The following is a 24,321-nucleotide window of genomic DNA, read 5'->3' as shown; positions in this document are numbered from 1 at the left end:
AACCATGAGAGACGATGGACTCTGAAAAACAAACAGGGTTCTAGAGGGGAGGGGGGTGGGAGGATGGGTTAGCCTGGTGGTGGGTATTGAGGAGGGCACATTCTGCATGGAGCACTGGGTGTTATGCACAAACAATGAATCATGGAACACTTCATCTAAAACTAACGATGTAATGTATGGGGATTAACATAAGAATAAATAAATAAATAAATAAATAAATAAATATTTGCTCACTCAAGTGACCAGGGTAGGGTGGCCCTTATATGCCAAATATTTTGCTCTTCTATGGACATAGAAGATGAATGAGCATGGCCCCTGCTGGTGAGGGCCCTTGAGTTTGATGTAGGATCCACTCACAGAGTACAACACAGTGTTGTAAGTGCAAGAGAGATGTGCCCTGGTGAAAGGTGGGGGGACAGAATAGAGGTCAGTAACTTGACTTCTAGGGCCACTGGGGTTGGTATGATAGAAATCAGGAGACTTTCTGAGAGGTACAACTAAGCTGACTGTTCACAGATGAATTATCCAGGCAGTGGGACAATCTGAGTCATCAATGGGGCAAGAAAGCTAATGTACAAACACTAAGGAGTAAATATGGGCAGTGGAAGGAGACTAGGGAGAGACTCAAATACCAGGTCAAGAATTTCCTCTGTCCTGCTAAGGAGAATAATCCAATGCCATTGAGACCAACCTGAAGACTGACAATGAGAATGATGGTAATACCGAAGTTACAAATTCTACCTCAAATTTATATGCTGTGATATTATAATTTTGTAAAATATATTCATGAATATTCTCATTTGATAGAACCTAGCAAGGTGTAAGTGGGGCAATAATACTGTCAAAATTAGGAGTGAGAAAAATATAGGGATTTTAGGAATTTGGCCAAGGTTATATAACTCATTGGTACCAGATCAGAGGCTGGGGCACGAGTCTCATACGGTAACTAGTGTAGCATGCCACCTGGCCGTGTAACAGAGGCACCTTTACTCAAGGCCTTCACTATATCCTGAAATGGGGCCAGCCATCTTCTGACCGTGGGGCTGTTCAGTAGAGTAGGACTGGGTCAAGGGTCAGCCCCATTGATGGATAAAGAAAACCCATATTGTACATAATATTCATTCTCTTCACATGAGAGAAACAAGTTAAGGAATGATATGTAATAATTAGTAATAATAGACTGGTAGTTATTAATTACTTACAGTTAGTAGTAATATATATTACTAATATATTATCTGTAATAATAATGACTGGTAACAACAATGACAAATACGTTTAGTTCAGGGGCCGAACACCAAGCAAAGCCCTTTGAGTTTACTTCTCAACCCCGTGAGGCAGGTACTGCTATGGCTCCCGTTTTACAGGTGAGCAAACTGAGGTTTGGCACTTGCACAAGTCACACAAGTGGTAAGCAGAAGTGTGATTCGTACTGGGATTTGCCTGACGTCACAGCCCAAGCTCTTCACCGCCATGCGAAACTGCTGCTTGATTTATACAGCAGCGATACTGTACCATATGTGAATTGCTGGTATTTAATAAGCCATATGGAGACTTCTTCCTCTGTTCCAAGAATTCTGCTGCAGAAGCTGTTATTCTGTAGATAAAGGAACCCTGTCCTAGAATGTTTACTAACTACTACTTGGTCCTGCTGTTAAAAAGAAAAGAAAAAAGAAAGACACCAAATGTCTTCGACCCTAATGCAATTTGGTTTACTGTTTCCTTACTAATCCAGCTTCATGGGCTGGGGTGTAATGGAAATCTATTAGGAACTCTGTTTCTTGAATAAAAATGCACAAACCAAAGGAATAATATAAAGCTGAACATGTTGGAATCTGTTAATTTTCATTGTTGTTTGAACTTCAGGTTTGGCTCCTGTTTCTGACAACCCAAAGGATACGGGGCTGTCTTCTTGCATTTCAATGTGTTTGCAGCTATTCTCTCTCTGCCTGTGGTAGGGAACGCACAATCAGGTACTCACATGTGATAGGATGATGGAAATGAGAAAGTGAAGATGGCACATGGGAAGGAAGTAATTAACCAGAATGCATATTTATCATAGTCTGTCATTGTTTACAAACAATATAATGATTCCTGATTGTAGAATTAAACTCCAGGCTCCCAGTTTGTGAAGTCAATCAAATAATCCCAGCAGGTGCAGATCAGCTGAAGGACTAACCAAGGAAGTCTTCTGATATACAGGATAGGGCTAGAGACAGAACATCTTCTGTCAAAAACAGATTGCTTGTGGAAGATTTCAATAATCTATGTATCGGGATGTCTTCACCATTGACACAACCATGGCATAATGGGGAAGAACTGAATTTATAAACAGAAAAATTCTCTGCTCTTATACCCAGCTCAGACAAATCCTTTGCTTTGCTGAGCCTTGCTTTCCTCATCTGTAAAGTGGGAATAAGGAAATGTATTTCATAGAGTACCTGCTCTCCACCTCTACTCCTAGAAGTCACCATTATCTTTTGCCTGGTGAGATAGCCTCCTAACTGGTTTCCCTACCTCCGTTCTTGGCTCACCAATAATCTATCCTCTAGAGAGCAGCAAGAGTAAGACAAATTAAAGTCATGTAATTCCTCTGTTAAAACCATCCGTCTTGGGGCACCTGGGTAGCTCATTTGGTTAAGCTTCTGCCTTTGACTCAGGTCATGATCCTGGGTCCTGGGATCGAGCCCCGAGTTGGGCTTTCTGCTCAGTGGGAAGCCTGCTTCTCTCTCTCTCCCTCTGCCCCTGCTCATGGGTTCTCTCTCTCACTCACTCTCTTTCTCTCAAATAAATAAATAAAATCTTTAAAAACAAAACAAAAGCCCATCCTTCTTAATGCCCTGATATAAAACACTCTTTTATTTTTATTTTTTTATTGTTATGTTAATCACCATACATTACATCATTAGTTTTTGATGTAGTGTTCCATGATTCATTGTAAAACCCTAACTCTTGATTATAGCCTTTGCAGTCCTACTAGATTTGGCCCCTGTCTGTCTCTCTAACCTCATTTTCTACACTTCCTCCCCTCTCAGCACATTCAAGCCATGCAGACTTTCTTCCTGTTCTCTGCATCTTATTCCTACCTCAGGACCTTTGCATTTGAAGTTCCTCTTGCCAGATGACTTCTACATGATCTTCACAGGCTGGCTTCTTTTGGACATTGGGTCTCTGCTTAAATGTTACCTTTTCTGGAGACGCCAATTGACCACTCCATCTATTGATTACAACCCTCTCACCCCAACTCTCTACATCATATTATCCTGTCTTAGTTTTGTTGCAGCCCTCAACGCTATCTGAAATTTTATTTCTTTTACTTGATTAGTGTTTATCTTTCTTATCAGAATGTAAATCCCTGTGGCTAGGTCTGAGCCCATTGCCTAGACAGTGTCCAGTAGAGAGCCATCAAATATTAGTTGAGTGCTGATTGAATAAGTGTAAGGATCAAATGAGGTATAGTGAATGAAAATGGTTCTATAATTTATTAAGTATTGAACAAATAGTAGGTTTCATAATTTCTTATCTCCTGCTAAGTCATGACCCTTCTCAAATCTTTGTCAAAGTGGAATGAGCATAATTTTCAGCCAGAAATTCTCTTTCAAATGGGAACTTACTTTCCAGGAACTTAGTTTAATGAAAGACAAGAATAACACAAGAGTAAAATTGAATGTCTTATAAAAAATGTAAAATATCTTATATTCATATTGCTGAGGTCACTTTTCTGTTTTACACCATGCTACTTTGTACAACTATATGGATAAAAGCATGTCACATAGAAGTGTTGAAACAAAGACATCTTTATGGAATTAGAGAAGCTTGGGAAAAATGGAATTTGAAATAGTGTTTGTGAGGAGAGAGATCAGTCTTTATCAATTTGGATCTTCTAGAGGCCCATAAGAATTCCCAGATTTAACTCATTACCTTTATCCTCCCCCCAACTCCCAACCTTTTCCTCATCCTGACATCTTTCCATGTACCTGTTGGCCTTTTGTGTATCTTCTTTGGAAAAATGTCTGTTCACTTCCTCTGCCCATTTTTTAATCAGATATTTTTTTTTGTTATTGAGTTATAGGAGTTCTTTATATATTTTGGATATTAACCGTTTATCAGATACTTAGTTTGCAGATACTTTCTCCCATTCCATAGGTTGCCTTTTCATTTTGCTGAATGTTTCTTTTGCTGTACAGAAGCTTCTTAGTTTGATGTAGTCCCACTTATTGATTTTTGCTTTTGCTGTTTGTGCTTTTGGTGTCATATTCAAAAAATCATTACCAAGACCAGTTGTCAAAGAGATTTTCCCCTATGTTTTCTTCTCAGAGTTTTATAGTTTCAGGGTTTATCTTTAAGTCTTTAATCCATTCTGAGTTAAGGCAATCCCTATCAAAATTCCAATGGCATTTTGCACAAAAATAGAAAAATCCAGGGTGCCAGCCTGGCTCAGTTGGTGGAACATGCAACTCTTGATCTTGGCCTTAGAGTGTTGTTAGAATAACATGTTTGTAAAGCACTTAGTATTGCACATGACATGTGGTACATTCTCATTTTTCATTAATGCCATGTGTGAATTTCTAGGCTACCTCTGTCAAGTCCAAGCACTGTGATAAACTAATTCACACTGAGGTGTCAGACTTGTTCTTACTGCTGTGGGTACATGCACTTTAAAATAAGGCCTCTGAGATGTTGACTCTGAGTAAATCTCTCAGATGGAATGTGAGTCTTCCTGAAAGCTAGGGAAGTGTGGTGCTCCTGAGCCTCCTATTCAGGAGGTAGGAATTAGGTGGGGTAATTCTTTACCTCTCTTCAATGGTTGTGATGATTCAGTGAGATGGTGCAGGCCAAGCGTCAGGCCCTGAGTGTGGCTTAGAGTTAGGTACAAACATAGGTCAGCGTTATCATCAGGTAGAGGGTACCACTCCTGCTCCCTCCTTCTTTGTCTCTGTCTCTCTGTCTCTCTATCTCTCTCACCATTTCTCTCTCTCTTTACCATTTCTCTCTCTGTCTCTCACCGTTAGGCATGTGATCATATGGCAGGAATCTGCCTTCTCCAGACTCTTCTGTCTTGTGCTTATCTTAACTATACTCAACAATGGAGTCTTCCTGTGAGTTTCCCTGCCCCAGATGAAAGAGTGTCCAGCTATGAAACCTCTCCAATTGGGGGTGATTTTTGCCCATAGAGCTCCACACTTTCCTTGCTGTGTCTCTGGCAAGGTCCCAGATAGGGCTTCAGGCTTGGAGTTAGGCTCTGACACTTACTATTAGGCTCCTTTCGTTCTCCTCATTATAAAAAAAGGGTGCTTAGAGGCCTCTGAGGTCCTTTCTGGGTCTCATGCCCTGAGGTTCTGCATGGGCCTTCCCTCAGTGAGCTCTGCACCATCATCCAGGTGGTCCTTCTCATGGCTGGCTGCGCTTCTCATCATCCAAAGTTTTCTGGTCAACCTAACTCCCTTTAAAGTAGTTTATGACTTATAAATGTTTTTAAGACACTTTCATGTTATCTGTGATTCTCATAAATTCACAGAGTTTTCCAGCCTGTAAACAACTTCTCTGGGTTAATTTGGCCTTTTTTTTTTTTTTTTTTTTATTCTACCAGGAGGATCAGCAGAAGTTTAGGTTTGCATTTGCCAATAAACCATAGGTTGTTGTGTTTTGATTTTTCCCCTTTTGAGGAGATATTGCATATTGGTTGGTTGTTTAAAATTCATTAAGCAGTATTAGTAACTGTTGTATCTTAATTAACTGACAAAGGGCTTTTTTCCTGTACGAATTGAGTGCATACTTCAAATACTGCTGACTGGTACCAGGACTGCTGTGGGAGCACTGATGTGTGGTGGAGGGAGGTGGGGTGTCCGCACATCAGGAAGAGTACCCGTGATACTTCCTCCTTTGTTTCACCGCTTTCAGTTCTTTCCAGTCGGCTTGGGCAACAGAACTAAGATTTCTTATGTAAGTATAATGGTAACAGTCCAACGGATTTTCAAGTTGTTCAGTTAGCTGATTACTTCTAAAAGTGACTGAAGTGCTGGAATCACTTTCATGTCTTTAAGTCAACACTTTCACCCTTTGGGCCTATTAGAATTTTTAATATCTCTGGTAGAAAACTCTCATGGTATTGAATATTGTCCCCCCAAAAGAGCAGAGGCTTTGTATTAAAAGATCTGAATTGGAATTCTCAGTTTGTCACTTGTCCACTCTGTAACTGGATTGGGTAATTAACCACTTTGACCTACAATCTCCTCTTCCATAAAAAGGAAAGAAAAACATCCACCTCATATAATATTGTGAAGATTATATATAGTGCTGAGCACAATAATCAGCACAAAGGGGGCCCTCAATAAATTACATCTGTTATTATTATGCTCAGTTTCTGGTTTTGGAAGTACAGCTGTTATCTACTCTCAGAATGACTGTGTACAACAGGTGGTGGGAGAGCCTGAGTATGTCTCCTGAGAGTGTCAACTTTGTTGGAACTAGTATAGAGAAGGGGCACCATTCCCTAAAAGAAACTAGTTACTTATAAAATAGTTTAGCCATGGAAGAGTATTTGCCCCTAAGAATTGGCCAACATTAGTGCTAGAGTTACACAAGTGCTCAAGGATGACAAAGGTAAATTAGACAGACATTCAGTGTTTATATGAATGTGATGTGTGTTCAAGACTCTTACCATATTTAAGACAAAACTAACTCACACTAGATTAAGCAAAGAGAATTTCTGGCTTATGAAATTATAAGCCTAGGAATGGGGCCAACTTGAGACAACACAGACAGAGCAAGTAGGGTTCTATCTCTTGACTATGCTGTTTTGCCTGTCTTGCTTGGCTTCTTTGTGCATGAATGTCCTCTTGCCAACCTGTAGGGAAGATGGCCAGTGAACTCACATCCGCCTAGCTTGGCAACATCCCATATCATAGAATATATATTACCCATAAGCTCCAGTGGGACAGTTTCAGTGAAGACTCTGATTCACGCAACTTGGGTCCCATGGTTGGGACATGGGAAGTTCAGATATGGGTCAGATGTCCCCCCCTTGTGGCTAGGCATGGCAGCTTGGATGATGGTCCCTTCAGGACCACATGGAATTAGGAAGAGGTAGTCCCAAAAGGGAGAAAAAGGTGTTCTACTGGAAAAGGGGACAAACAACCCCTATAATAATGACATATACATTTCATTCTAAGAGACAAAAGACCCTTAGATGTTGATTGAGAGGAGTTATAGGGGGAGTTGTTGTTTGGGCACCTAGTTCAAGCTTATGAAAAATCGGTAAAGAAAAATGTAAAAGGGAGGGGCCAGGCTGGAGGCCCCGGGTAAGAAAAGGGATCAGGATGGGCCGTGGGACTTGCCTATGAAACAGGGAAATGAGGACTTTGGGGGCAGGAGTAACTAAGTAGGATCTTAATGGAGAAATGCTGAGACTAGGCGGGGGAAATACAGTAGGGAGGAAGAAAGGAAGAAAAGGGCAAAAGTCACCTGGAAAATGAGGTAAGTGTGTCATCCAGGAACACTGGAAGAGCAAGGCAACAGGCCACGAAGTCAGAATATTCAGGATTTCCTGCCTAATGCATACCATCACATTGTTTTAATCATAGGGAAAACCCACAAGTGAAAATCCTGAGCTAGGAGGATATGACTGAGCATCACCAAATTGGAAAACAATATGAATACAGAGACCATGATCGAATGGTTTGGAAAGTTAATTTTTACTGAAGTTGTGTAATGCCTTTAAGGATTTTTCTGTATCAATAAATAATTGAATGATGATCAATTAAAAAATTATATATGTGTGTATACACACAAGCGCATACTAATATTGATTCAATTCTGGATATGCTTGGAGATCCTGCTGTTACCTCTGCTGGTCAGAACATTGTTGTCACATGCCTAGTGATATGCCTAAATATTTTCCATTTTAACTACCTTTGCATGTCAGATTTTTCATTCCTTTGTGTGTGTGTGGAAGGTTTACTGTCTCTTTCACACACCCTAAACCAAAATTTATTTTCTGTACCATCATCCATTTCCTCTTCCATTCATTTGTCATGCATCTACTATGATGTGCCCTGAAACCCTGGTCTGTATGTGGCCTGGAGTGTGCCAGAAGGGAACAAACACGGGCCTTACAGTCAGGTGTGGGGAAACAGACATTGAACAGATAAACGTAGAAACACCTCCATAATTACACACGGTGGTGGTGCAGAAGAGGTGGGCCGGAGGTTGGGATTGGCTTCAATCGGGGTGGGAGATAGAGGTGAGGCTGCTCTGAGAAAGTGATGTCTAAGCTGAGCATTGGAGGATAAAAAAGAACTAAACAGGTGAAAATCAGAAACATAAGTGTTTGCGGCAGAGGGAGAGCAAATACAAAACCAAAGTATAAGAAAAGGCAACAGGGCAGGGCGCCTGGGTGGCTCAGTTGGTTAAATGACTGCCTTCGGCTCAGGTCATGATCCTGGAGTCCCGGAATCGAGTCCCGCATCAGGCTCTCTGCTCAGCAAGGGGTCTGCTTCTCCCTCTGACCCTCTTCCCTCTCGTGCTCTCTGTCTCTCACTCTCTCTCTCTCAAATAAATAAATAAAATCTTTAAAAAAAAAAAAAAGAAAGAAAAGAAAAGGCAACAGGGCAGGAACTGAACTCAGTGATAGCTTTCTGTTGTTTCCAGTTCCTGACTCCTGTGTTTGAGCACATGTTCTAGCAGGTCAAGAACTGTCTTTCTTTTCTTTCCCATCCCTTGCAGTGTCAGCATGCTCTTATTAAGCTGTTGTCTCTCAGCCTCACACCCACCTCTTGATTCTGCCTTGTGATGCTGGGGCTGGGATTCCGCTAGCCACACTTTGCACTTGCCCAGCGAGCTTCCCCTTGGGTTCTGTGTTGTCTTAGGGGTTGCGAGAGGAAGGCTGTAGGACGGGAGCAGAAGAGGGACTCCTGGTCAGCTCGCCGCTCGTCAGCATCAACCCAGCTTTTATTTGTTTATTTTATTAGCAGAAGCATTGGTCCCAGTTTCCGATCTTGCTTTGTTCTGTACCGTGCAGAGTCAGGCCCTTCGGAGATACCAGGACCAGCAGGCAACATGCCCTTCTCGGATGCCTGGGTGCCACCTCCACAGGGTGGCTCTTGCAAGCTTCCAGGTTCTGATAACCCCGTCTTCGATTTGTCTCCCCAGCCCTAGATGTGGTACCTGCCTCCTACAGTCACTATAGTTGTCACTTCAGTGTTCTCTTTTTGCATCTCTTTCACCCCTCCAGTACCTGTTTTACCAATTCCTTATATTAAATTCTCCCTATGAAGATTACAGGTGTGTAATGCCTGTAGTGACTAGCCCTGACTGATGCATGAATGATTTAACTGTCTGCTCTTACCCAAATTTGCCTCCTCTTAATGAGGAGCCCCAGCTGGGCCCATCCAAGGCCAAATGTCCATGAGTGGAAAAGGAAGCAAGAAAAGATGATTATCAAGCTGGAAAATGTATTTTCTCAGAAGCTTGCACAGCCTACCTATTCCCAATCTCTACTATGAAATATCTTCTCCAAGATTAGCAGAATTATAAAAACATCAATTTGGCCATTATTGACTTTTCAACTGGGATACCAAGAAAGTCTTTCAGCAGCCTCAATAAATTAGATCTGGCCACCTAGCTCCCAGACTGGCAGGCTCCTACATCATTGACAGAGAAGATAGGGGAAAGCAGTTTTCCCAGCTGTTGCTGTAAATGATGTGCATTGTGTTCACAACCATTAGCAGGTGGAGAATTTGAAGTGTGGGTAGATTGCAGAGCTGCCTCTTTTAAAAATGCATAAGCACTTTGTGAGTTTGCTAAGTCATGTTTCACTCAGCTCGGTTTGAATTTTTCATAGGGGAGAAGTATTCTGTAGTCTTTCCTCTTTTATTCCTTCTTTATCAGTAAGGACTTCTGCAGTTGGGGCTATAGCCAAAGGGGCCACATACAATCATACAGCTTGCCTGATTGGTCCTCAATTTTTCAAAGTTGTAAAATGTTGGAAGATTTGAGCTTTAAGGACTTAGGGCGATTGAGGGTCCTGCTCCTCCCCTCTTTAATCCAAAATACAGATTACTCCTGGCTCTGGCTTTAAATTATTTTACGTGTCTTCAAGCAAATTCTTATTTCAGAAGACTCATCCATTTGTGAAATTGTAAGCACTGTACAGTAAAGGAAACTTCTTTCCAAAACTATCCCCTGATCACATACTATGTGGCAGACACTGCACTTGCTTGTGGTTACTCTCCACTCCCACAGAAAATCCAGACATTACTAAATGTCATTATACATTTTCTTGATGAGTCCAGTGTCAGCATCAGTGTTCTTCCTCACATGATGTTCCAGCCAGACCTGACAATTGGTTGTAGAGCATATTGGGGGAAACATACCAAATCCTATCCAACAAGCTCCTCCTTTGTGTTGTTCATGTAGGTTAGTGCCTGGCTTTTAGCAGAGCAAATGAATGGAACACTTACTGGGTGCTTCAAACCATGAAACACCTTTACCTTAATTGTCTCGTTTCATTTTTCTAAAACCTCCGTGAGGGAGATACTATTATTAGCATTATTTTTTAGATGAGAAAATTAAGGCTCAGAGAGGTGAAGTAATTTATCCAAACCGACAAATTGTGGGGCCGGATTCTGGAGTCCACAATCTGTGCTGCTACATTATGATCTTGATACAATTCAACACATGTGTTTGGCTCATTGGTTCATTCAGCAGTTATCAAACCTGTGTTATGTGCCAGGCACCAAAAATAATATAATATCCAACAAATTAAGCAATGGTTTATTTAAAAATAAAGTAGAGCTATTGTGCTTTTTGCCACTAGCCTGTTAATAAACCCCTCAAAAGACAGTAGATTTTTTTGCCTTTTTAATATCAATAAATCAGACTTTTCTTGGGATGAAATGGTTTTCTTCCTATATCTGGCTAATCAGTTGTAACCTATCTTCTCTTCAAATGGAGAGAACTATTCCAGCCTGTATTTTTTTTTTTAAAGATTTTATTTATTTATTTGAGAGAGTGAGAGAGAGAGCACAAGAAGGGGGAGCGGGAGAGGGAGAAGCAGACTCCCTGCTGAGTAGGGAGCCCAATGCGGCACTCGATCCCAGGACTCCAGGATCATGACCTGAGCCGAAGGCAGTCGCTTAACCAACTGAGCCACCCAGGTGCCCTATTCCAGCCTGTATTGAAACCTCAGCCGATTGGGAGCAAAAACATATTATAATTTGAAGTACCAAGGTATTTATGAGATCATAATTTGCTATAATTGGGGGGATTCTAGAATACCTTGAGTTACAGAATTGACCCTTCACAGCTCCTTCCACATCTGCCAGGACTGGTGAGCACATGTCAGTGGGGCTGCAAGGGCAAACGGGTCCACTGTCCACACACATTACGTATCAGCTGCGGTTTAAAACCTCTGCTCTGGTTAAGTTCTTGGGAAGGGGGTAATGAGACAGATAGTGTTTCCCAAAAAGAAACAGAGTGGTTACCTTCTCACATTTGACTGTTTTTAAATTTCATGATGACTCTTCACACAGGACCTCCAGCTGCATTCATACCATCTTTTCCTTGATTTCAAACTAATATTTGGACTTCAGAAGCCTTCTTTTGAATTGTCTTGCCGAAAATGTTAAAATGTTCTCATAAAATATTGAAACATGTGGTAGTATAACAGGCTCCACTAAAATTAAGTTGTTCAATTTCCCTTTAATAGTGATAGCTCCTAGAATAAGTAGAAAGTAATATTTCTATTTGCCTGGAAGCTGGAGGACCATAATTAAATCCATGATCATCCTGGCAGTTCAGGGAAGATAGCTATAGCCGCTCTGGGTTCTTGGCTCGGACATGCAGTGGAGGGCTGTGTGCAGTTTTCCACATAAACATGTAGGGCTCCCTCCTATGATGGTGTTTGTGTTGTTAAATTGCCTTTTAGAAAAACCTTACATTTCCCTCCAAGTCCACTGCATGAAATGACTTTACTGTGGGGAAGGTAACTCTTGGGAAGAAAAATACAAACTTGCATTTCTACTGGTTCAGCAGGGTTTATGGCCAAAATAGTTAATCATCTTGTTTTAAGATAATGGGCAGGCATATCTCAGCACATGTTTCTTCTTCTCCTTTGTGTCTGTCTCCTCTTCCCTCTTCTTTTTTTTTTTAAGGCTTAGGTCAGTTTCTGAACTTTTCTCATAAAGGATCAAACTAGATCAGGTCTGGGTTGCTGTGATTACCTTGTTTTGACCCAACACGTCAGAGCCATTTCTCCATCGAGTCCTATTAGTCTAGGGATGGCTGGGTTTGGGGAGGTAGAGGCAGATTCTGCCTTTGAAAGGAGAAAAATGATACCCTCAGAATCTGGGCTGGCAGACAAAACATTTCCTATTGCTGATATTTTCAGTCAGCAGCTGGTACACGTTGAGCAGTTTCCCTGTTGCACGGAAGATATTTATTGGTAATAGCCTGGGATAAGTAGGACATTATTGCTCTGGTGATTCCTTTTGGCTAATGGGATTGTTGCATTTCATTTAATGGGTATATAAATACAATGATTACTCAGTCACATTTTAAAAAGTGGTTTGAAAGAGTGGGTATACTTTAGAGATAATTTTGGAGTTGCAATTTACAAAGGACTTTTTTTTACTCCCTCTGGAAAATATATAAGTTTCCATAAATATTTAAATCATTTAGGTATGTAGATGACAGGCCTTTTACAAGAAGACAGGACATAACTTTCCTATTAGTTTCCATTCTAGGTTTCCTCTACTTTGACCATATTAGAGGTGGCAGTAAAGTGGGATCTTATTATAATGTGTTTCATTATTTATGAGAGTAAGATATAGCACAAATCAAAACTGGGTCTCCTTTTAAACATATAAAGATACTACATTATCCTTGTCCTCAATATTAGCATCATAAAGGGGATTCATTTCCTTTATTTTTTATGGCTTGAGTGCAATGAACTATATGAAAGAGCCTAGCATATAATGTATGATGAGTAAATAGTATCAAGTTCATGACCTAAGAAGACTGAATGTTCAGAGGATAGAAGGCTGGAAGAAGTGACTTATGTTTAGGAACTTGCTTTGTGCCATAATTGTGGATTTTCTAGTTCAGGGAGCCACCAACTGTGTATCTGAAAAATGGGTCTGTCTCCACATAGCTGAATGCAGTGCTGTGAATCAAAACTGAGGGGAACAGGGAGAGAGGAGCTCACACTGGCTTAAATATAATATAGTGGATCAGGTAACTTAAAAGTCCACTGACAGTACCAGCTTCAGGTGTGGCTGAATCCAGGTATTTAAAAGTTACTAGGGGAATAGAGCCTTTTATTGAGTTTCTACACCGAACTCCGAGCTACTTGCTGGAATTACAACAATGGGCACTTTCACTGTGCCCACTTCAGGGAGTTTGTGGTGAGTAGCTGAGATGAATAATGTAAAAAAGAATGAGAACAAAATGTGATTTGTGCAATATTAGAGACACTTACAAAACAAAACCATAATTCAGAGGGGAAAATGATAAATATTTCTGAGGAGAGGTAAACAGACACTTCAGAGAAAAGTTAAACCTTGAACATTGTTTTTAAAGAAAAGCAGGAATTTTACAGTCAGACATGTTGAAAAAAACAAATGGTTAATTGCTTTGGTTGTGGTATTTGGGAAATCTGGATTCAAATCCCAGCTCTGCCACTTATGAAATGTGCAAACTAGGGCAAGTTTCTTAAATTCGCAGGGTCTTAGTTTCCTTGTATGGAATCTAGGAGTGGAGCTACTCATAGAATTACCATGAGGCTCCCATGAGATGATGGGTACACAGAGCTTACATGGGGGCTGGCACAGAGTAAGCCCTCCCCGACTCTTGTAGACTGCCGTTGTTGTATCGGACTGCAATAACGTGGAGCTTTGGATCCGGGTTTAACACCAGCCACGGTAAAATCAAGTAGCATTTATTGAGAGTTTACTGTGCGCTACGTACTGCATTAAGAATTTCACTTGATTTATCTAAACCCTCCCTACAACTCTAGGGAGCAGGCAAGTGATTATCCTCATCTCCCAGGGGAGGAAACGGAAACTTTGAGGATGTAAGGGGACTGCTAAGGTGACAAGGTTGGTGAATGGTGTAGCTAAGTAGCTGACCGCAATGCCTGTGGACTGAAGCACAGCATGCGGTTATGAACTTCCTCCCTTCAGTGCACTTGACTTTTAGGCACTCATATTGCAGCCCATCCTGTGTGCCACCCCACTTCTTGTAAAGACATGGTTGTGGACACTGTGCGTGTGTGCGTGCGTGTTCAGGTGCTGTGCTGCTCCTCCGGGCTGAGCTGCCTGGCATTAACCTCTTGGGTGCTGTGCTTGCTTGCAGGTGAGCCTTCGAGGTGGTCACCCTCCCACTGCGACTGCTGCTGCAAGAACGCCACAGGTGACAAAGACGGGGAGAGCGGCACGTCTTGCAACGACCTCTCCACGTCCAGCTGCGACAGCCAGTCTGAGGCCAGCTCTCCCCAGGAGACGGTCATCTGTGGGCCTGTGACACGCCAGACCAACATCCAGACTCTGGACCGTCCCATCAAGAAGGGCCCCGTGCAGCTGGTCCAGCAGTCCGAGATGCGGCGGAAAAGCGATCTGCTCCGGACTCTGACTTCGGGCTCCAGGGAGTCGAACATGAGCAGCAAAAAAAAAGCTGTTAAGGAAAAGCTCTCAATTGAGGAAGAGCTGGAGAAATGCATCCAGGATTTCCTAAAGATCAAAATCCCAGACCGGTTCCCGGAGAGAAAACATCCTTGGCAATCTGAACTTTTACGGAAGTATCATCTATAGGGGAGGGCCGGGGGTGGGAGAAGAAACGAGTCATGTCGCCATTTGGAAATAAAGCTCCTAACGAAATTCATATTTGAAAAGGAAAGTAACAACTAACAATACGTTTGTTAGAACACAGTAGCCCATTGATATACTACTGCCTATTTACCTAGTTCACCTTAACATTTAAATCCACAGGGTAGATTTCTTTCCAGATGTGGAATGATAAGAAAATCTCTTTTTGGTTCCTTGTTTGTTTGTTAACTGGATACCACATGCTGAGTATCTTATGTATAATGAGAACCGGCTACGGAAGAGTAGCTGAGAGGCTTTGGGAGTCCTTTATCCCAAACTGGGTTTTTCTCTCATCTTCTACCTCCCTCCTCTGAATGAGAATGTGGTAGAAAGAGATCTGGCCCAATGGCATATGTCTGGGTTTTTTTAATTTTCCTTTTCCCTTTTGTTCATGGGGTAAGGGGGGAAAAGGCAGATTTATATGACTTTTCACTGAAATCTATTATGTGCCAGTTTATATTGATGCTGTATGCATGAGTATTTGTGCGACAGAAGCACAACGATGTCTGTACATACACCCAGTGCACGTGTCCCCTGGGCCTGGTCATCTTAAAGGGAACACCCCTGCTCCCAGCAGCACTCTGGTCGACTAATTGAGGCACAGATGAGCCTCTGCTCCTTTCTTTAAAACCCTTCTGGGAAGATTTCCCAGCCTCTCTTGGCAACACTTTCCAACATCGAGTAACCCTGGTCAACAACAAATTGTCTTCCTTATTTTGAAATTAACACCCTCAGGCTCCATTTTACAGTTTTGCTCTTTCTCTGCACTAGGAGAGGGTGAGAAGAGTTCACTAAAACATTCTTTGTATTAAAGAAACAAACATTCGTATCCACAAAAATTATGACTCAGTGACCCCGCACTCAGCCTTCTCTACCCTGAGCTGAGTTACCTTCCTTCTCTCAATGTTTTCAGAGTACTTACTGCCCATGTTTTAGTGTAGCCTTTTCATGTGACCCACATTCAGTTCTCCGTGTTCCTATGTACTTGAATAAGGGTCCGGCCTTTTGTTTGTTTCTTTAAGAGGGAATTGTATTCCACACACTGCCTAATAATTTCTCATAACTTTTTAAAACTACAGTGCTACATTGTTACTCTCTTGTAGCCAGTTTTGTCTGTGGGATTCTGGGATTTGGCTGTGCCTGTTCTATGATTTGGCTGTCATTTCCCTGATGTCTATGACCCCCCCAACTAGATAACTAAAGCTTCAGAATTAAGGTTTTGGCTTTCTAAACTATCTTTCTTGAATACATCTTTGACCTGTATAGACACAGTCAAAAAGAAACTGCTAATAGTCATCTATCCGTATGACTCTGTATTCTATTAATGTACCAATAGCTCTTTCATAGGCTTGTGGTAAATGAAGATTAAAAGACCAGTTTTTAATTTCAGCATTCCTCATGCATTTCAGTGGGAACTTAAAAAATAATTTGTCAATCATTATTTGTGTGCCAAGCACTCCTAATTTTTTTTTTTATTGTGTGTGTGTGTATGTATATATGTATCACAGGTAATAAAGGCAACTGGATGATGTCTGTAGGAGGGAAAATAATGACCAATTGCTTCCTCTTGAAATATTTTGTTGATGCACATTTATTATGTAGGAGGTTCTCTCTTGATTCCTGTTATTAGTGACCATTAGTACGTGGGTATCTTCCTGAATTTTTGTAATCTTGCCCTCACATCTGGGCAACAGACTCAGCCAATGTTTTCTTATCCTGAGGCTCAAACAGAAGTCCTTTATCGACTTGAGTGAAAAAGAAAGTTCATTTGGGGAGTTGCGTTGTCAAGAGAAATATCATTTATGAATTTAAGTGGTGTTCTTGTATGGATTAATATATTAGCAGGCATTTGTTCTTAACTACAGCATAGTTTTGTAAAGCCCTACCAATATGCCTTCTTTCCTTTCAATGTTTCTTAATACAATATCATCCTATTAATAGAGGATCCTGCAAAGAATCACAGAATTTAATGGGTCAAGAAGAAGTTGAAGATAGGTAAAACATCTTCCAACTCACTTAGGTCAGATGATGCCTGTGGCCCTATTGGAGCCTGGCATCTACATAAAATGGCCAAGTTCCAATTTCCTTAAATTTCAGACCTAACTCTAATGGTATTAAGATAGAAATACACTAGTAAGAACTAAAGAAGGAGGAAGATGTCAGTCAACCCACTACTTCCACTGCCTGCTTTAAACAGGAAACCGAACACTGCAAAGACAATGTTCATGGCATACTTTTTCTGTCCCTTGACCTGTCATGAATTTTTTTCTGCTTAGGTATTCCTTATACCCCTAGTGAACAAAGCTAGTGGTAGGAAGTCTGATTGAAACAATAATAACATTTTTAATCTGGACCATCTCTAGATGGACACTCACCCAAATATTCCAAATACCTAAGACAGGTAAGCAAGGTATTTATTTGTGTGGGTGTTGGTATAGAGATGAATATAGACCTAGTCAGTAAAAAGCTCCCAGGAGGCACCAAGTCAGTGGAAACCTTCAGTCCCAGTTTGAGTGAAGTTATCAAGTGAGGTGTAGGTGGCTTGCCACATTGGAAATGATTTCTGGGTAAGTGAGTTAGAGGATTAAATGCTCTATTGATCCCGATTCATGCCTGTTTCCCTGAGCTTAAAAGTTTCAAGAACTTTTAGTTCATTTCCGGAAAGAACAATATATGTGGTTCGCTTCTTCAATATCGGTTATGATGAGGGTTGTAATTTGCTGATACGAAGAAACTAATAGCATCAGATGGCTCAAATGAATGAGAAATCATGTGTAGAACCTTAACTCAGGTTGCCTCCTGGGAAATCCTGCAATGCTAAAATCCAGTGACATTGGGGAGGTCACTCTCCACAGGTATGTGGATCTCCTGGAGTCAGGAATATATTTATCAAGTCCTCCGACACACTATCAAAAACAGACTGTTCAGCAGGAAAAGGGGAAGACAGGAAACTAAAACTGTGAGATCACTGTGTTGGTGTGCTCTCCCTTCCCCAGTAAGAAAAAACTGCACTGAGTTTGTGGTCATAAAACAGCCAAGTGAAGTGGCCTCCACAATATGCGTGGTGTTACCCTTTGTGATTGTAGGCAGTTGTCTTACTGGAAATGCATGCATGGCAAATTAAAATAAAAGGGGAACAATGCACAAATCACGTGTTCCCTTCTCTCTTTACTCCCTCATAGCTACGTCTACCCCCACTTGATTCACTTTAGGGATACACATTTAGTAAAAGATAACAAATAGAATTTTTCACTTTTCAGGTGCCCCTGTTCGATTCAGAGGCAGCTTCATTCCTAGGTGCAGATGCGTGCTCTTCATGGTGGGTTCTCTTCGTTGTCAACTCCTTGTGGTTCTGGGTTACTTTCGCTTCTCTGGCCTATAGATTCCCCTCTGATTGTCCTTTGTCTCTGCCAAGCAAAACATGCTCCAGTGATAAAAGGAAAAGGCATATATGGTGGTTTGCACAATTACTTGACACCAACTCCCATAATGGGAGCCAAACTTTGATGCTCAGACATTTTCCTTTGTTACAGTTTTAAACTTCCAGCTTTGTATTTACCATAATGATTTAACCCAGAGCACTTGAGTGCTGGTACTTTCTGCCAGTAGATATGATGTTGTGGAATCTAACTAACCTTGGTCTTCCTAGATGATCTTTGCTAGAATTAATGAGTCTTTCTGTGGACTTTTAGGAAGAATTCTTTGTCACCTCCACTTGACATAGCAATTTTCATAGGAAAAATGAAAGTGATTTTTTTTCCCCCTGGTGACTCTGTGGCAGATAAATGTTTTTGTCAATTTGCATGCTGGGTTATAGGTTTAGCATGGGCCATTTCTCTCTTTAATGTCTTGGTATCATTGGCATCTTGTAATCCTGATGACCCACTGTTTCGATTTATTTATTTTTGTTTATATTGTCAAAATAATGCAATAGAGAAGGAATCAGAGTGAGTATTCTGTATTCTGAGTTAAAATGGAGTTAGATGTCATTTGTGCAGGAGTGTACAGTGATTAATATCTGCAGAGAAATTAGACCAAATGAAACCTGCTGGAATGGGTTTGATTTATATTGCCTTCATCTCTCTGCTTTTAGATGAAATGGTTACTGCTCTCCACCCCTGCTGAAAGAAAAGAGTCTTAAACTTTAATAATCACCACGTTGTGATGCAACCACAGAGCTTATATGTTTGAAATGTCCGTATTTCTCATCTTGCAACATAACATTAGAAGGGAGATTCTTTTCGTAGTGACCTCCATTGCAAACTTTTTAGCAGTGTTTTTCAATACTCAGCATTCACAAAAATCATTTGTAGCCCTTGTAAAAAATGCAGCTCCCTTTACCCTAGCCCCGGAGAGTCATTCAGAAACTTCAAGCAGGGCCAAGGAATCTGCATTTTGGTCCAGCTTCTCTCATGATTTTGATGAGATGGTCTGTGGACCTTCCTTTAAGAAATCCTGCTGTTGAGGAGTTGACTGTGCAAAGGTCCACATTTTCTCACTTCCTTTCCACTACAAAGAAGTCAGAGTTTGCATTATTCACTAAGAGGAAAGGCCCAAAGAAGAGCATCCCAGGACCAGGGCAGAGTAGGTTCCATGATTCCTCTGCCCTTTCATCTGCCTGTCAGTCACCTTTCCATTCTGTGTGTATTTGTACGTTTGGATTTTGTTTTGTTTTTTTGCCGAACTGAAAACCTGCATCGATATAGTTTTATCTCTGGGTACTCTGGGTAGATGGGAGCACATCTCTCAGTGAGATATATCCTTATGATACCCATCAAGGAAGGAAAACAAATGAACTTTCCCAAGGAGAGTTGTTCATTTCCAGGCCTTGTGCAGTGTGAGTCAGAGGAATTTGAGAATGATCCATAACTTAGTGGTTGTGTGTATGGCCCCAAAGGTGGTTCCATTAACTGCACATACGAACACCACCAAAATGAATATGGAATGATTAGTGAATTTAGCTGTATTTCACCAATAAAATCCTGAGTCATTGAATTGCTAAGTTTGTCCAATCTGACTCAGGCAGAATTATGAAACTCTCAGATAGTTGAGGATGCTGAACTCCAACATTAACTAAAAACTGCAAGCAAAACCCATGAGGGAAAATAAATACAAAATAGAGAAAGAAATAGTGAATTCAAAATAGTGGTCATATTTCATATGCAGTGACAAGAAGGAGATGAAGTTCTATACTTTTCCACTCTGATCAGAAAGGAAGGCCATACTCTGATTATTCAGATAGAAACAATTCTGGAGAGTTTCAACAACCCAGTTGGTTCTATCCATGTAACAGAATAACTGGACGGATATCAAATTCCCACATGATAAGAGAAATAGAGAATGAGTGGCTTAAACATACACTTGTGGTGATCCTCAGTGAATATTTAAGTAAAGACGACTGTCACAGGAAATTGAAGAATGGCTAATGAAACTAATAAACTTGAATTGCTAATTAAGATTATTCGGCCAAGATTCTTAAAAAATATTAAATTTGATTTAGCTCACTTCCCTCCTCTACTTCCCAAGTGGGATCCCTTTTCTGCCCCAGCTTCCTAACCTTTTAAAAAAATGGTCCTCTTGTTTGTGAACAAACTGTGTTGTTTGTTGGGTAAAGAATTTTTAGTTCCTAGACTGTAATCCTTGCTTTATTTAGTGCATCTCCTTTGAAAAAGCTGAAGGAAAATGTGCCCTGGTCCTGCAACTCTCACGGGGTTTGTCCTGGGCTGAGGGGTGGTGATTTTCCTGTTAATCAGCCTCCTAAAAGCCAACTGGAGGATTTCGTGTCTCCTTTTTCCAGCAACCTCTTCCATCTTGTCAGTTTATTCTTAGAATTGACCTTTAGCTAATTTACGTGCATTTGCACAATAAAAATCAGCATCCCTTCAGACTCTCTCTGCTACTAGTGGTTGGTTCCATCCGTCACAAATGGAAGTAGGATTGATGCACAAGAAAGTAGTGGAGAAAGTTTGCTTTATACTTGCACCTCTGTGTGAGTGGGTGTGAGCGTGTACGCACACTTGTGCCATTTTTAGGTCAGTGTCAGGTCAGTGGCTAATGCCCATGGTAACGCTATGTGAATTTGTGGAAAAAGCCTTTGGTTACAAAGTTTCACAGCTTTTAATTCAGCACGACGGTTTGTCTTTACTATGGGTGTCAGTGCTTGATAAGGTGGAGTGAAGCCAGTCTCCTGATGTGAAATTCAAGCATTACAGATTTCTGGGTACAAATCAAACCCATTTTTATTCATATAGTCACCAGTGTCAGTGACACTCAAAACAAAAAATTGAAAAGGAAAGGAAAGAAAAAGAATACATGAAAGCTAAAATATACATAGAATTCACACTAGCAGTTTTTCTCAATTGCAGCCAGTGGTCAGTGGTTTATTCTTGTATGTGAGAGACAGAACCAATTTCAGGAACACTCTTCTCTGATTTGTATGGGTTATGTGTATTTAAGACAGTGGCTCTCATTCAGGAGTGATTTTTGTGCCCTGGGGGACTTTTGGCGATGCCTGGAGACATTTTTGATTGTCATGACTTCAGAGGTGCTAACTGGCATCCAGTGGGTAAAGACCAGAGATGTTGTTAAACATCCCAGAATGCACAGAACAGCCCTATGACAGTTAGCCAGCCCAAAGTGTCAATAGCGCTGAGGTTGAAAAACCCTGAGTTAAGGGTTGGCTCTAATTTTCCAAAGCATTCTTACCACGTAGAGAAAGGACATCTGGGTCCTTTCCTGGATAGGATGAAATAGCACAGTAATAATTAGTAGCAACTTAAATCAGTACAGGGTTTATTTGAGATTTGGTACAGTTGTCCCTTTTACAGATGTGAATGCTGAGATTTAGAGAGAGTAATAGGTCCTATTTCCGGGGTTTCAGTAGTGATGGGGCAGGTATGTGGCCTGGGTTTTTGTCTTCTATGTCAGTCGCTTTCTGCCTCAGAAAAATGATACTTCGATGAAGTCATCAACCTTCTAACAACTAAATGTGTTGTGTGGAAAGTGCTTTGGGAGCATTTCCAGTTCATGTGGCCTGATTAGGGATGTTTTTTAAGGTGAGAAACAGTAGATAACAGGTGCTCTTAGAAATGAAACAGGGAAAAGGGGGGAAGTGCCAAGAATAGGCCAATGATTTCATCCTCTTGAACTGCTCATTGTGTACTTTGTTTCTTTAGGTTGAAAATCCCCTCACTAAAGATGACACCCAGATCTTGGAAAATATTGTCACTCACACAGGTGGTCCCTATGTCCTTATTTTCAAAGATGTGACAAGTCTAAGCATAAACCCTGAATACTGAGCCGCCTTATTTCATTTGTATGTACTGACTTCATTAGGACACGAAACGTGTGGGTGTCTTAAATATTTGACATTTTTCTTTTAACTTACCATACCAACATCCCAGTGATGGAATTAAGGTCAGAACACTCTATCCTAATTTCATACAAGAGAAACTGCAACTCAGAGACTTTTAGTCCTTCATTCATTTGTTCGTGCATTCATCTGACGGGTATTTGTTGAGTGCCTACCATTTACAGGTCACTGTCGTGAGCATTATAATCTAGGGAATCAAATTTGTGATACAGAACTTGAATTCAGATTACCCAAATCCTAGACTAACATTATTTTTGTATGTAATTCTGATCCACATTCTAGATTTCTAATTTAAATATTAAGTTATAAATAATGTATATTAAGGAATGTGTGCACATAAGAAATATGTGCCAGAAACTCTAATAAGTGATTTACATGCCTTATCTCACTTAATCCTGTAACAACCCAGTGGAGTAGGCCCTGTTACTGTCCTCTTTCTACAGAAGTCAGTGAGACTCAGAAAGGTAAAGGAGCACATAACTTGACAGCGGCAGAGCCAGATTTTTCAGCTGGGTTTATCGGACTCCAAGTCTGATGGCTCAATCACCTCATTATATAATGTCTTATCTCTGTTCTCTGGATTTCACCTGTTTCTGGTTTCTTCTACTCTAACCAAAAGGTAGCCAGGAGAAATCCAGCCTGACACCCTTCCAGAAAGTCACTAGCTATTTTATAAATTGCGAATTCCATTAGACATGCATTTCCCTAGGAGATAAAGGAAAGACACATCTGGAGGAGTAGTTTTGCCTACTACACACTGTACCATGACACAAGCCCTATCAAGGGGCAGTAATGTTAGAGAACAAGTATCTGGTGAATGCTGATAACCTATGTGTATCAGTATTCATACCCAACATGGCGGGAGAGATTCCAGGTTAGGACAGTGGCACCTAACGCCTCCTCGCCGTGCTGTTTAGAGGTTACCAAGGCAAATTTCACGAGAGGTAGAATAGGTGTCTTTGCGTGCATGTGTGTGCACATGCATGTATGTACTATTTTCACCTTTTGGCCTTTTGAACAATATCAGTGTTTGTTCAAGACAGGTCAGAAATCCAAACATGATTGGCTGTCCCCAGCATCCCATCATTACTGTTCTAAGTTGAAAAAAAGAGAGGCAGCTACAGAAAAGAAACTGCACTGAGATATGTGTGTGTGCGTGTATGAAGAACATATACACATATGTGTGTTGTGTGTGTGTGTTTATATATAAATTTCATGTATATATGTATATATGTGTGTACATCTATCTAAATATATATATATATCTATATCTATACATATGTATACACACATAAACAAATCTCAGTTTGAAACTGGGATTTTGAGCTGGAGGGGTTATTATTATTATTATTTATAATGGGTTTTGTAGATAGTTTAATATAGTTCTGTTTTCCAAAATTCTCTCCCACTATGAATGTATATATTTATGGTACAGAAAATATGATTAGAATACCTTGGTTTAACATCTATGGATACAAAACCAAACAAAAGTGCATTTAAGGAAAAGCCAAACTTGTAAAAACTGGCTTTCTTATTTCAACCATTTGTTGGAATTTCGAACTATGTGTTTTCAAACATGATCATTCCAAAAGAAAAGAAAAGAAAAGAAAAAACTAAAAGAACAAAAAAAAAAAAAAACAAAAAATGCACCAAATGAATATGATGATGTTTAAGAAGAAGAGAATAAGAAAATGTAGGTCTGTGAGAGCACAAATTCAGTGGTTATTATGCTAATGGTACTTCACCTACTATTGGTTGGTTTATTCTTTCCTACTGATTTCACTTCATCATTCATGGGGCTTCCTGTGGCCCTACATAGTTTGTAGGTGGAGCTAATTATCTGTTTAATTATTTTAAAGCTATAGTAAATAATTTATAATATGCACATTGTAAATATATACTAAAGCTTAAGGGCACGTTGTAATAATAACCAAACACTTTCTAGGCTCCTGCAAATAACCTTGTAAGCCTGTTCATACAGATACCAAAACAGCTGCTCAAAGAAGGAACAACATACAGTTAAATGAAAACAATATTGCTTACGTTTTGGCATCCTATAGACATAATGGCCAAATGACTACAATTGGGGTA

At 40.5% G+C, this 24,321-nt stretch overlaps 1 protein-coding gene across 1 annotated transcript in view; it reads left to right on the top strand.

Moving 5' to 3' along the window:
- KCTD16 (potassium channel tetramerization domain containing 16) overlaps positions 1 to 23,884 on the top strand; it is a 235,468-nt gene extending 211,584 nt beyond the window's left edge. The window contains exon 3 of the mRNA XM_081826909.1: positions 14,350 to 23,884. Coding sequence (XP_081683035.1) covers positions 14,350 to 14,804 — 455 coding nt within the window. The 3' untranslated portion in view covers positions 14,805 to 23,884. The remainder of the gene's footprint in view (positions 1 to 14,349) is intronic.
- Positions 23,885 to 24,321: the final 437 nt, after the last annotated feature.

This window comes from Leptonychotes weddellii, chromosome 7, assembly GCF_054177405.1.
Source record: "Leptonychotes weddellii isolate Sample4059 chromosome 7, ASM5417740v2, whole genome shotgun sequence".
Lineage (NCBI taxonomy): Eukaryota > Metazoa > Chordata > Mammalia > Carnivora > Phocidae > Leptonychotes > Leptonychotes weddellii.
The sequence above is the reverse complement of the archived record's forward strand: the minus strand, read 5'-3'. Positions and strand labels throughout refer to the sequence as shown.